General features: G+C 33.8%; 1 protein-coding gene across 5 annotated transcripts in view; it reads left to right on the forward strand.

Annotated features, from left to right (window-relative positions):
* Window positions 1-1,875: 1,875 nt before the first annotated feature.
* The window catches only part of LUBEL (Linear Ubiquitin E3 ligase), a 36,863-nt gene continuing 24,465 nt past the window's right edge, over window positions 1,876-14,273 (forward strand). For all 5 annotated transcript variants that reach the window (XM_089651568.1, XM_089651571.1, XM_089651570.1 and 2 more), the window contains exons 1-7: window positions 1,876-2,053; window positions 6,916-7,005; window positions 8,977-9,139; window positions 10,584-10,732; window positions 11,636-11,728; window positions 13,347-13,479; window positions 13,738-14,171. In XM_089651568.1, the coding sequence (XP_089507694.1) occupies window positions 2,048-2,053; window positions 6,916-7,005; window positions 8,977-9,139; window positions 10,584-10,732; window positions 11,636-11,728; window positions 13,347-13,479; window positions 13,738-14,171 (1,068 nt within the window). In that variant the 5' untranslated portion in view covers window positions 1,876-2,047. The remainder of the gene's footprint in view (window positions 2,054-6,915; window positions 7,006-8,976; window positions 9,140-10,583; window positions 10,733-11,635; window positions 11,729-13,346; window positions 13,480-13,737; window positions 14,172-14,273) is intronic.

The raw sequence follows: 14,273 nt of genomic DNA on the forward strand, positions 1-14,273 counted from the left end.
TTGGGACCATTAGTTAGAGGAAGTAATTAGGTAATTAGTTATTACCTGCTTTAAGTGTGCAGATAAACATTATACGAAGCTTAATTTATAACAATGTGGACTATCAACCAGGATAATAAGTGATTAATCTTCAACCACAGCACATCTCGAGTTCCTAGAATCTCACATTTTACTTTGAAAGATTTCTTATCGGTACCTTATTTACGATGCGAAAGTGAATTATGGAAGTGAACATATTATAATTTATAACAACTTAATATACAGGGTTTTCCAATAAGAGGTGTTATTTTGAATAGCCCGCTATTTCGGTAGATGTTATTTTTGAAGCTGTCATTTTTTGACATTTGACAAGTAGAAACTACGCCATTAGTAAAAACGATACACGCTTCAACAACGCATTGAAATTATTAAAATTCACTTGAGTGAATCAAATGCAAATCATCTTGAGTGATGAGGCCCATTTCCACCTCGGTGGCTTCGTCAACAAGCAAAATTGTCGCATATGGGGCTCGGAAAACCCAAGAGTTATTGTCGAAAAGCCTCTCTATCCTCAACGTGTGACTGTTTGGTGCGGTTTATGGTCCGGCGGAGTCATTGGTCCTTACTTTTTCGAAAATCAGGCTGGAGCAACAGTTACGGTGAATTGATTGCGCTATCGAGAGATGATTAATGATTTTTTATGGCCGGAATTGGATGGTATTGATCTGGACAACGTTTACTTTCAACAAGACGGCGCTACGTACCACACAAGCAACGAAACCATTGATCTTTTACGATTGAATATCAAAATAACACCTCTTATTGGAAAACCTGTATTAATTTGAGGAATTATATAAATTTGTTGATATCTTATTCCGTCAAGCGGTTCTCTTGTGCTACTGTCTTACTTTTCACGTTAACGAAAGCTTTATTGAATATAATTAGCGATATGGATGTGACTATTTTTCATTATAATTTAATAAACTAAACGATAACCTCTCTCATTCTCCAATCAATAATACAGGGAAAGGTTGTAAAAAGTCTTAGTACGGGTGCACTTCATGGCTTGTATATATACAAATTAATGAAATAATTGCCTTGGTAGATTGCCCTGATCGAAGCCAACCTTCGACAGCAGAGGCCACCAGAAGAATAAGATATCGCCCGTTTCAGAACGTAAATCTTCTTAAGGCGATGCAGTACGTCGTGTAATATTTTAAATTGAGCCGCTATTAATAACAACCCTTACGTAAATGGCGATAAGGTTTAAATTCCCGCTTAACACCATCCGCCAGTTTTGATTTATGCAAGAAAAAAACATGGCCAAAAAGTGCCTTTTATTTTATTTTGTGGATGTTCAGGCATAAATATTTAATTTTTTTCCGATCATTTTATAGATAACTTAATTTGCCACATTATACAATAAAATTATAACCGAAAATGGGTTCGTAAGTAGGAGATTTTTAACTTTAAAGCAGTTTTTATAGGCTTTATACATTATTTTTTTCTGGGCTTATAAAAAGACTTATGTAAAAAATACTCGATTATTTCAAAGGCCAAGATGTATTCTACTCGTAGTATTTAATTAAAGCCTTTGAAACATTTCTAGGCGACCAAATTTATAAACCAAAAACACATGATTTTGAATTACTACGTATGGTATCGCCTTAAGAGGCGGGTAACGTACATGTAAATGTATTCAAATTAAAAGTCAATAAACGCCCGATTGCCGGCGATGAAACTGAAAAATTTAATCCAAGGAAATGGCGGAATTAAATGGTTTGCAACGATATGACACCTTATTACCGGTAGTTGAATAGAGTCCGGCAAGGAGTGGGCGGGATTATTTGCGGTCCGGCCGACAGCGACGTCGACAGTACCTTCCGTCGCGGCGCCCGAGCAGACGCCGACGCGACAGCAACAGCGTCCAGCGTTGCTATTTGCGTGACGCCGCGGGAAAGCTTTCCTCGTTACGCGACCGACAAACGTCCGAATTGTTTCCAGTTAATTTTCCAATGTTTCCCCCGAGAATAAGCGGCCAAACCTACGAATAAATCGAGTTTCAACAATGAGTGTTAGTGAATTTTTTAATACTATGTGCTTTCTACAGTTTAAATTACATGCATACCATGAATACATTGTAAATAGTTTGCGCGAAGGATATACGTTTTATTATGAACGTCACTGGCACCAATTCAAATTTCCGGTGCATCAGGCTACTTCTTGAACACGTAAAACGACCCCAAGTTTGACTCTAAAATTCTAGAAAACTTCTTTTGAACAATTAAACCTCCCCTAAGCATTTCAAAATAATATTTTTACTTAATTTAGCCTTTTCTACCTACATTACCTGCCAAGCTTTCAATTGAACTTTTCAAAAGTGTTTATAACTTCTGTTCAACTTACAATACAATATGTAACATATTTATGTATATATACAAATATTGACTTGTATACATACAAAAATAGTCTTAATTCTCTATCCCAGCTATATGATATGAATTAATAATTCTCGAAGCGGAGCAACCGTCCATTTCGCCCGGTTCTCTGTTAGTCGAGCAGTGACTCAGTTTGCGCTTGCATTTATTTTGAGAGCGAGCGGAAGATGCTCCACAGCGTAAATAATATCCGAATGATGTGTCTGTGTATAAACCATCCTTCATCTTATGACTAGAACTCCACTCTAATGTTTACTTTAAAGCCTATGTTAACTTTAGAACTATAGAGTATTGTATAGCCTACTTTCTACATGATTGATTACTGTTTATTTTGCGTTGAAAAATGGTATGAAAATATTACTGGCGGTATAAAACAACACCTGCACATGGTTAACATACATACACGCGTTTTCCAGGGATGTCAGTTTTTTTATTCAAACGCTTGTTACCTGTGAAAAATCACGGATGTACGTAACTTGACTTAAAATTTTACTGAATCCAAAATATTACAAATTTCATATATAGAATTAAAATATTCGTCTTGTAAAACATATCGCTTGAAAAAAATCTTTATATTTGATAATTTTCACCACACGCAACACCAGCTTCAATTTCGAAAATGGAACACGCGGATACACAAGGAAAATATTATATTGTTGGATTATCTACTGATTAATTCATCATCTTTCGGCAGAAATAAAACTGGAAGCATTGTGGTTTTAGAGCTTACTAAAAAATAGTTGTAGTACAACTGGACTATTAGTCAAAGTCAAGTCAAATTTATAACCACTATAAGCTAAGGAGTTTTCAATTTACAATGTAAAGGCATATAGCAAATAAGTACTTACGAATATTTACAATATTATTTATTTGTTTTTTTTTTTACTATAAAATATAGGCCATTAAATATTTTAATTTGTCATGATTTTAGAAGCAACTTTGACATTTTTTGTGAGTTATGTTAATCATTAAAAAATAATCTTGGCCAACCTACTATGCAAATATAATGAAATTTAAAATAAACATCTTATAAAAGCGTTTTTTTGTCAAACTTTTAAATTTATATGCGACAAATTTAAACGAACCTAAATCAGTAATTTGTAATTTAAATTTAAACCCAACAAAATGCTTTTTAAATCATTTACATTTTTTTCATTTTGTGTTTAAATCATTTACTTACATTGTCTTACACACAATATGTAGGGCAATTTTTATTTTAAATATTTATTATAAACTATTTGCCGAAGTTGCCTCTGAAATAGTGAAAAACCTTTTTTTAAATGTCCTATTTTTTATAATTTGAAACACAGATAAATAAAGTAGCACATATCCGTAACAGATATTAGCTAAATCGTTTGATTATAAGAATTATTATTCGGTTTGGTCAAATATTTTGGCCTTAAATCCAAATTTAATTTTTGTATGAAAAAGGCCGAGCAGCCTTACATCTATTGAGGACGGGTTATTTCACAGAATTTGAATAATTTATCAAACTTCCAGGTAAAATTCAAGTTCTATTCAAGTTCCGTTATTATTTCACTATAGGCCAAATGTTTCAAAGTACTTTGTAAACAACATAACTTGATTAGAACTTTCCACAAAACTATAATTTTAATGATAAAATAATGTTTATAAGACAAGGTTTTATGCATAGCATAAAGGATAGCAAATAATTATAAGCAATAATTATTCGCCTGAAATATCAATACAAATTGAAAATATAATATAAATAAATACATAAAATATAATGGGAAGCAGAGCACGTGACCGGACATCAGAAGGTACGGGTTCAATTCCCGTTAGCGGAATTTATTTTTACTCGGGAGATATTTTCAATTTGTATTAATATTTCAGGCGACTAATTATTGCTTACAATTATTTATAATTTTAACTTTTAATTTTGATGAATTGTTTTTCAACAAATTCTGTGAATATTTCTTATTCAATATTATTAGTCTTGTAATATTGAATACGAAATAGTCGAGAAGTTATTTCAATATTCTGGAAGTTAATTAAATATTTTGCAAAATATATTAATATTAATTTAAAAAATCATATGGAAAATGCTGACCGGTGCAGTTCTGACATTTTGCATCTTATTCGCAGCTTATTTATAAAAAAAAGTTTTGAGTTTTCTTCCAACTTTTTGATAAATCTTATTGATACATTAAGGATTCGCTTTTTTAAATTTATAACAATGATGATTAAGTACCTATTTATAATGTTATTTTCTTTTCGTGAATCTGACGGACAATGAGTTTGATGAATTAATTGAAAGATCACTAAACCTTGTAGAATGGGTATTTTTAAAACGTACATATTTCTATTTTTTGACCACTCTGAAAACGGAAATGAAAAGATGACATTATATTTATTTATGTCCCATGGCCAGTAATTCACAGATCACGAAGTGAGTTTCGGTGGGAAATTCGAATCAATTTAAACATTTTTGACCAGTTGGTATGCACTGAGAGAAATCAAGTTGCCATGCTTTGATCTTTTCAAAATTGAAACAAAATGTGTTAAAAAAAATTTCGAAAAAAATATCTCTAAATGCAGACAAGCGATTAAGTACCTATAATATACTGTCTTTTGCCATTTTTAAAGTTAACATTGATTAAAAATTAAGCTATTTTGTTAGATTAAAGAAAATTATGTTATTTAATGCCTGTTTATACTTGTAGTACCTTTTTACACAACTGATAAACAACCATTAATGTAGGTTAAATGCATTGTTTAGTAGTTGTGCAAAATTTAAAACAGGTTTATTAGTAAAGGGGATAGTGAATATCCCGTTTGCTCTCTTTCATACCAATCAAGAAGGCACCATTATATTGATTTTTCAATAATAATCAAGGTGGAACTTATAAATTGATTTTTCATACTAATCAAGAAGGAACTTATAAATAGATTATTCATACTGATTAAGAAAGCTATGATATGATTTTTCATACAAATCAAAAAGACACCATAAAATTGATTTTTCATACAAATCAAAAAGACACTATTAAATTGATTTTTCATACTATTCAAAAAGACACCATTAAATTGTTTTTTCATACTAATCAAGAAGGCACCATTAAATTGATTTTTCATACTTATCAAGAAGGCAGCCCTAAATTTATTTTTCTTACTAATCAAGAAGGCACCATTTTCATACTAATCAAGAAGGCACTATTAAATTGATTGTTCATCGATGAAATGGGGTACCTACCGACTAAAAACTATCTTTGACACAACTCATGATACTTGAGGTGACATTAAAGTCAGGTTGAAGGTAATGGAGAAGGTAAAGAGACAAGGACGAAGATTGGGAAATGTCTGGCTTTTCAGATTTGGTCGCTAAACATGGCTATTGCCATTTCAAGCAACGTTTTGTTTCTGAAAGGTGGTCTTTTACCCTGGAACGGGCTGCAAATAGTGCTGAAATTTTAGAATTCCGCTTCAATCTTAATACGCACAAATTATTGAAACGACATTCCGTTTCAACATAGTTATTAGGTACCTACAAGAAATAATTATTTACGTATGAGATGGAGAAACATAAACACAATAGGTTAAGTTTTTGGTTCTTAGTTCGGGTTATTCAAATAATTTGTGCGAATTTAGATTAAAAATGAATCTTCCGGCAAACGTCACATCATACTAAAAAGATCAAACATGGCGTCTGATGGCGTCAAAACATGGGAAATTTTGAACTTTGAAATAATTGGAATTTTAATGCATCTTAAGTAATATGTGAAATAAAACATAATAATTAAAAAATACAGGGTGTATCGGCAAGAACCCGACAAACTTTAACCAGCTATTCCTCAGCACATTTGGAGTAAAAAATGTTATTGGCGCTTTGCAGTCCGGTAACTTTTTTTTTCCATTAAAAACAAAAAATAAATAAAAAAATCCACACTCCGTCACTGTCATTGAATTGTTTTCGTGTTCAACAGCTGTTATTAGCAAGTGTTTCAAAAAGTGTCCTCGCTCTTTCGTACACACTAAATAATAATAGTTAAAAATGAGACGAATTGTGCCGTGCCATTTCGTTGTGATTGTAAAAGCGCGCCAACGTAGGTACGTACGTACATTATTCAACGAAACTCGAACAAAATATTGCCAGACGGGTTTTCAAACTTTGACAAAGGATAATACATTGGTGACATGTGGTGAAAATATGAATAGTAAATTTTTTATTAAAAAAAATGTTACCGGACAGCAAAGTGCCCATAACATTTTTTACTCCAAATGTGCTAAGGAATAGCTGGTTAAAGTTTGTCGGGTACGTGCCGATACACCCTGTATATATTATTATCAAATAACAATTTTATCAGGTAGGTGGGAACTAGGATCATATTATGTGGTATGACAAAACGTAGGTCCGTCAGTAGACCATGTCTTAAAGGAACTCAATCACTTGTAATCGGCAGGCAATCTCTGCATTTGAAAGTGTTATTTATTATATTGGTGAGAATTATAACAGGTGTGTGTCTGTGTCGTGTTGCAGAGACCTCGCGAGCAACCTCCCCGGCCGCTGGCGTCAGACATCGGCGCCAATGGCCGCTTCAGAATGCCCAGGATGATGCCGCAATGGATGGTAAGTGTACAACTTTATATCACACAAATTCATTAAACTAGTTACACACGAGAAATGTGATATTTGTGGGCGTGGCCTATCTCACCATATAGCACGCCATCAGAGATGTGCTTTATTTCAAATGGAAATGCAAAATGGGTATTTTCCATTTTGCATTTTAAATGCTTTTCTAAAAACCATTTTGCATTTTAAAAATAGGTATTTTGCATTTTGCATTTGAAATGCTTTTCTAAAAACCATTTTGCATTTTCAAATGGAAAAGTTTTGACCCATTTCCATTTTGCATTTCAAATGGTTTTGGGTACCCATTTTGCACATCTCTGCACGCCATACATCCCCGTACAGTCGTCTCAGACAGGTAATATCTGTGACAGTAGTTGTTTGGGATTGCATGGACACGCCCACAAATAATAATATATTTTACCCCTCATGCGTAACAAGCTTTACAAGTATATCTTAAAATAAATTAATATTTTGTAGACAGCGGATTATATACAATTGCATAAGCATTAGGTTTCGCATTTTAGAAAAATTTTCGGATTTCAAAATTTTCATTTTAAACATGCATATTTAAAATTCATTTATGATGTATAGGTAGATTTTATAAATTTAAAATATAATAGGCATATATTTTAATTTTATATTTGATGGATATTTTGATATTAGTGCATATATAATAAAATCTCAATCTGATGTCTAAAGATATTTAGTTATGCTATATGCTAATCGCTTAGGTGCTAGGAGTCAAAATACTGTAGTAAGTAAATTATTTATAATTAATGAGAAGACGTGCCAAATTCATCAATTAACCTATGGCAATATACCTGATTTTTCTGTAGTTCATATGACTAAAAATTAAAACAACGATAAATTCATTTCGCAAACTAGTTGGAGCAAAACCAACTAAACACAATAACAAACTGTTAAAAACAAAGCTGACAAGAATAGTATTACATAAATATATTTTTTTTAAATCTTAGATTCAGTCAACCCTCACACAATGTAACCCAACTCCCAGAAATCAATGAACTAGCCAGAGGGGATATTCAAATGTAATAATACCTCTCCTCCAACAATAAAACTAAACAAAATACACAATATTACCTATTGTGTAATGTTGAATAGACCCAATAATGCTCATTCCTGACTTGGAAGCTGTATTATATACCTACCATAGATTGAGTTCAGATGTACCAGTCTGAAGATACCCGTCATAAGAAAAAAACCGGTCCGGTTATTAATTACAAAAAGGGGATGAAAGTTATAAGGGTGTTTTAATCCTTAAAAAAGTAATTAGACTCTTCAAAAATTACATTACGCGCGATCAGCGCCGGCCCTGTGCGGGCGCAATTGGAACAGTCCACTCCGGGCGCCGAACTACCAAGGCGCCAAGTCGCTGATAATACCTAACATCTAACAGTCTTAACACATCGCCTTTTAGATTATTTTTATCCATATAAATACAAATCATCCGAATATTATTAGTTACAGTAATTACCTACTAGGCGTTTATTGTTTTTGACAAGGGGCGCAAATCGAGTCAGGCGCTGTTTGGATCAGTGCCGGCCTTGCGCGCGTTACATATTTACCATCAATAAATACCTACTGTAAAGTTACAATAATCGGTTCCTAGTGTGTTGCAATTTCATTGGAACAATGTTATGTTTGTTGCCTGTTACTAGGCGCATTCAAAAGTAGTAGGACACCTCCACAACCCACATAAATAATATTAAATTTGAATTATATCAAAACTCTTTGATTACTTACTATATCTAATGAATATAGCCATTATGTCGTCCAAAACCTGATAGAATAATATGATATTGTCCTATTCACGTTAATATTTCTGATTGTTGTTTTACAATATTGATATTCGAAGAGTGCGGCTTTTGTGGAAAATCATTTCTGTTCAAAAATTCATTTGGTAGGTACCTATTCAAAAACCTTTATAATATTATTTTCCCTTTCCAGCGGACCACCGAGGCTGGGAGAGGTGGCCCCGCACCTCCGCCACCCCCTGCCACCCCGGGCTCCAGCCGCAAGGCGCCCCCCAACATCTCCCCAGAGCCCGACTATGAGGTCATCGAGTTCCCCACGCAACAGTACATGAATGCTACCCTCAACCCCTCACCAGGTACACTAATAAAAAATTACATTCTTAAAGGACATCAAAATATGGTAGACAAAAGAGGACAGCGCTGCAGTCGTTTAAATGGTTTTAAATGGCAACACCAAGATGGATGAAAGGAATAATAGATGAAACTTAAAAAAACACTATTATTCAAGTGAATATTTTTCACATTAATATCAAACGGGGTTCAGAAATTTGTAAAATATAATTTTTTTAAATGTATGGAAGAAGCATTTTTGATAAAAAATTAAGTTTTTTTTAAAATATGAGCACCTCATAAGAGATACTACCCAAAGCCAGTGGGACTTTGGCATCCCCAATTAATGTATGTTGTAAGGCTAAAGGGGATGGGGAGGGAAAGGAGTTGGGATGAAGAAGGTAGGTGATCTTCATTTACTGAACGAAATAATTTTGTCACTAGTGTTCGTGTATTGTGACTTTGAGATATAATAATTATCACCGCCATAAGGTTGTGATTATTATTTTTACTTCTCTCCATTACAAGAAGGATTAAGTAAGTACCCTACCTAAAAGTGCCTACTACACTACTGATTTATAAAAACTAAAAATCGATGTAATTGTATTGTATTACATAATTTATTTTAAATTTGGGAGGCGGGTTTGGGTACAGTTGCCCCAGGAATCATTTATTGGATAATCAACCCCTCTGCCATAAGTCACCCCAAGTGGTTCGCTATGTTTGGTGATTTAGCAGGTGTGCCCGAGTTCATCGGGTGAGGTTTGTTCAGGATTCGCCCGCCGACCAGCTCCTTAGCTGCGTTTGGGGAGACCCTTTGACCTCTCCAACTGATCTCTCGACCCGTAGCCTTGCGCCGCAGTGGGAGGGATATATTTTACGTCCATCACTCCTGGACACACGGATCCTTAGATTCCTACCCAACTCTCATTCCTTTTACCTTCCCAGAACTTCCTCTCCTTAAAAAAGACCCTACACACAGCATCCCCAAAGATGACATAGGCCCTGAGGGAAATAGGCCTCCTGTGTGGGGTAAATGTGAAAATAATGTATTGTGAAAATGTACGGGTTCTTTTCATTTACATAACTTAAAATCGGTATATCCTGAAAAATCTAATATTGCAAATTAAGGGTGAACATAACGTACATTATAATTTACGCATTCATAGGTGGCATTAATTTAATTTTTTTTTTTTAAATACACTTTTTGCAAATTATGCTTTGAGATATTAAGAGGAATTAGAATTACACCCCCTCTATCTAGAACCTAGCTTCGCCCATGACATATTGTGATATTGTGTGCCTCACTTTATTTGAAGCTTAGAATAAGTATCATGTTAGATCACATCATTATGGATTCAATAGTCTTATTTTTTCTGAACCATTCATTTTCTAATATCCTGAATCTGTAGTTTTCTCTTATGCAAAACTAATTTTTCTAAACTTTCTTGAAATTACTTTGTTTTCCAGCCCCAAAGAAGAATGACGGACGCCACTGCGACCTCTGCGGCTCCTCAGAGCCCGGAGTCCGCTGCCTGAACTGCAATGGACAAGTGTTCTGCGCATCCTGCGATGACATGTACCACCGACATCCCAAGAGACAGACCCACGTTAGAAAGGTACCTTCACTTCATTATAATCCGAAGAACAAGGGACGGACCCACATTAGAATGGTACCATTCACTTCAAAGTTCCAACATCAAGCACACATTAGAATAGTACATATCATTCCCATTGATGCCACTCCAAGAACAAGACACAGACCTCAGAAATGTATTGTTGACCTCGAGTTATAATCGAGTAAGAGACTAAGAGACAGACCCTGTAAAAAAAAGTACCATTACTGTATATATATATCACTGCATTACAATCATAAGAGCAATAGACAGGCCCTATTTAGAATAAATCATTCCGTTCAACTTATTACCATCTCAAGCGCACGAGACAGATCCAAGTTAGAATGATACCATCATAAAAAAACCACTCGATGCCATTGACTTCATTAATAATTCCAAGAGCAGGGGCATAAGCACCCAAATTACAATGGCACCAACCTAACATTCCAAGAGCAAAGCGATCATAATCACTTAAAAATTGTATTAGGTACTTACTTAAAAAAGTGCAGGTAACGGTAACAGGATAACTCAAGAAAATGACAATTCAACACACCTTTAAAAAGAAAAATAAGGTCATGAAAAGTGATGAAACAAAAACTAGGTTACGTAGGTTTATAGGTTAGTTTTTTCATCGCTTTTAATTTATTAAGTTTATATCACTTTTTGTGTTGCACAAGTGTGTTGAATTTTCATTATGTTCAGGGAACCGTATTTACTACACTTTCATAAGAAAGCCTGTGTTTTACGTTATTTTGGTCCCAATGCACCTGACAGACTGAGGTAATTTGTCAGCCAACCATATTCAGGAACTCACTTTTTATGTTATTCTAATATCATATAAATAAATGTTATGGCTTACAATGTATGCACAACTAATTAAATAAATATGATTTTGAACTTCTCTAGACAATCGCAGGCGTGGGACAAGAGAACATTCGCCCTCCACTGCCCCCCAAAGGGGTTTCAGCCCCTCCCGTACCGCCTCCCCGTCGTAATAAGGTATCACCATCATGCAATATATCTTAACCAACCACCATCCAAAACTAATATATGATTGTCGTAATGCTAATCTTGAAATCAGTGATTAAATAACTAAACAGACTCTTCAGAATACATTACACGATCTACGAGTATTAATATTGTTGAAGATTCGTTCAGTGTTACATTTATAAAATTTGTTTTCATAAGAAATCTTATAATTTGTCAGCGTTATGTAGTTGGTGCTACCATTTTCTACAAATGGAGCTTGCGCAATAACTAATTCACACCTTTTTGTAATTCAAAAATAAATTTTCCAACTAAAGTTTTCATTTCTATTTCCTCTCTATTTTTAACAAGTTCACTATTCCTCTTAGTGATTTCTTCACTTGCCCTCCAGATATTAATAAAAACAAAACTTTTAAAGAAAATGCTTTTGGGTACCTACTTAATACATGGGGAAAAATTAACATGTCGTTTTAACGTGTAATATAACATGTCGCTTACTATTAAAACATCCCTAAACTGCAAATTGATCACCACACGAGCATGTTTATTGAATGTGTATGAAATAATTCATGTGAAAACATTGAAATATAATATATATATGTCACAAAATGACACTTGGCTAACGATAATATAAATTTAAACAAATTATTTTTAAATTAATCTTACAAAAAATTGTACCATAAACTAACATATATAAGTAATATTTTAATCTTTAAAAATTACATATATAAGAATACTTATTTTATTTTTTATATCTCTTTTCAAAGTGCCAATGGATACTTTTTTGTAAATTATTGTTCAAAAAGAAAAAACCTACTGTGATTGTCTACGTTTGTTTTACTCATTGAAAAAAATGTGAAATTATTGTGATATTAACACTAACTATTCTGTAAAACTTGTGTGCTATGATGGAAGACTCTTTTCTACAAAACTCTGTGATTTTATCAAAAAGAAGATCAGAGAGAATTTTTTTCATCTCGAATCAACCATCATACTGCGCAAGTTACAAATATTTACTGTAATGTGATGCTTAAGCTATTTATTTCTTAATTTAATGAGAAATAAAAAAATAACAACCATTCCTACATTTTTATTTTTGTTATTGAAAACACACAACGTTTTATAAAATGCATTCCACTAAAAAAAAATTACACATTCATAATATTACAAGAAAAAAAAACTGGGATACATATTTTAGGTAGGTACTTACCTACACACAAAGTACATAATATTATTACATATTTATAGTTAAACATAGATAATCGAAGCAAGGGAGATGGGTCGTAAATCTTTATAACATAGTATGAAATTGCGTGCACAACGCTTGTCGCCAACATCTTTCATCCATACTACTGCAAATCGCATCTACGCACATCTGCACCCCGCCTTTGTTTCTACCTTTAAACCAAACATAACTTTCATTGGCAGTCGAAGCTCGGCGACAGTCGGCACGCTACCATTCCATGTCTCCCTTTGTTTCTATTATGTATCTGGCTTACTTGATCTTGAAGATAATGATAAATTTATTACAGAATGTTTAGGTTTAAATAACATTATTGTTTTTTTATTGTGTCCATTTCATGTACGATGTCCCTTTAAAAATCACCCATCACAAAGAATTTTTAAACAGGTTTCATCACGAAATGATAACTTTGGAGGAACACTTAATAGAAATGCTATGAGCCCAATTAATGACAGAGCAGCCACAATGCAAAGAATGACAACCCGGGCTTTGCCAGCTGTTCCCACAAATCAATTCAATAGTGAGTTATTTACCATCAAGTTATTAAATTCCTTACTGTAGCCCTAAGCCACTGGAATTTCAATGAACAGACCTACGTCTGTCAGCAAATCACTAATTTCAATTTTAGCATCTTCATTTTATTTCTGGCTTGAAATAGAAACACGAAGTGGGAGGAGTGTTGATTTCTAGAATCATTATTATCACAATAATATTTACTGTCATAATTATTCAACAATAATCATGTATATTTATGGTTGGTATTATTTGATATTTCAAGCAATGGGTAGACAAGATATGGGTCGACAAGACATGAGTCGACAACAAATGGAACGGCAAGATATGGGACCACAACAAATGGGACGACAAGATATGGGATCACAGCAAATGGGACAACAAGATATGGGACCACAACAAATGGGACGACATGACATGGGACGTCAAGAGATGGGACGACAAGATATGGGGCGGCAAGAGATGGGAAGACAAAATATGGGACGGCAAGAGATGAGTCGGCAAGACACAGGTCTGCAAGAATTGGAACAACAAGAAATGCCCATAAATAAACAGTTAACTAAAGATTCGGTAGCCAACTCGGCCTTGCAGCAGAGATACAAACGTCACCAGGAAATGATGCGAGGAACAGCCCCTGATCTATCACAAGATTTTTCCAACATGAACATGCAAGCAAATCAAATGAACCGTAAAAATCAGGTAATGATTTTAATTTTAAATGTTAATAGAATGTAGAAATGTTCTTACATACATATTTAAGAAAACAACACTATTTTAGTGCATACCTACCCAACTAATTGC

This window comes from Hesperophylax consimilis, chromosome 4 (genome assembly GCF_061612785.1).
Source record: "Hesperophylax consimilis isolate HC1 chromosome 4, BYU_Hcon_1.0, whole genome shotgun sequence".
NCBI lineage: Eukaryota > Metazoa > Arthropoda > Insecta > Trichoptera > Limnephilidae > Hesperophylax > Hesperophylax consimilis.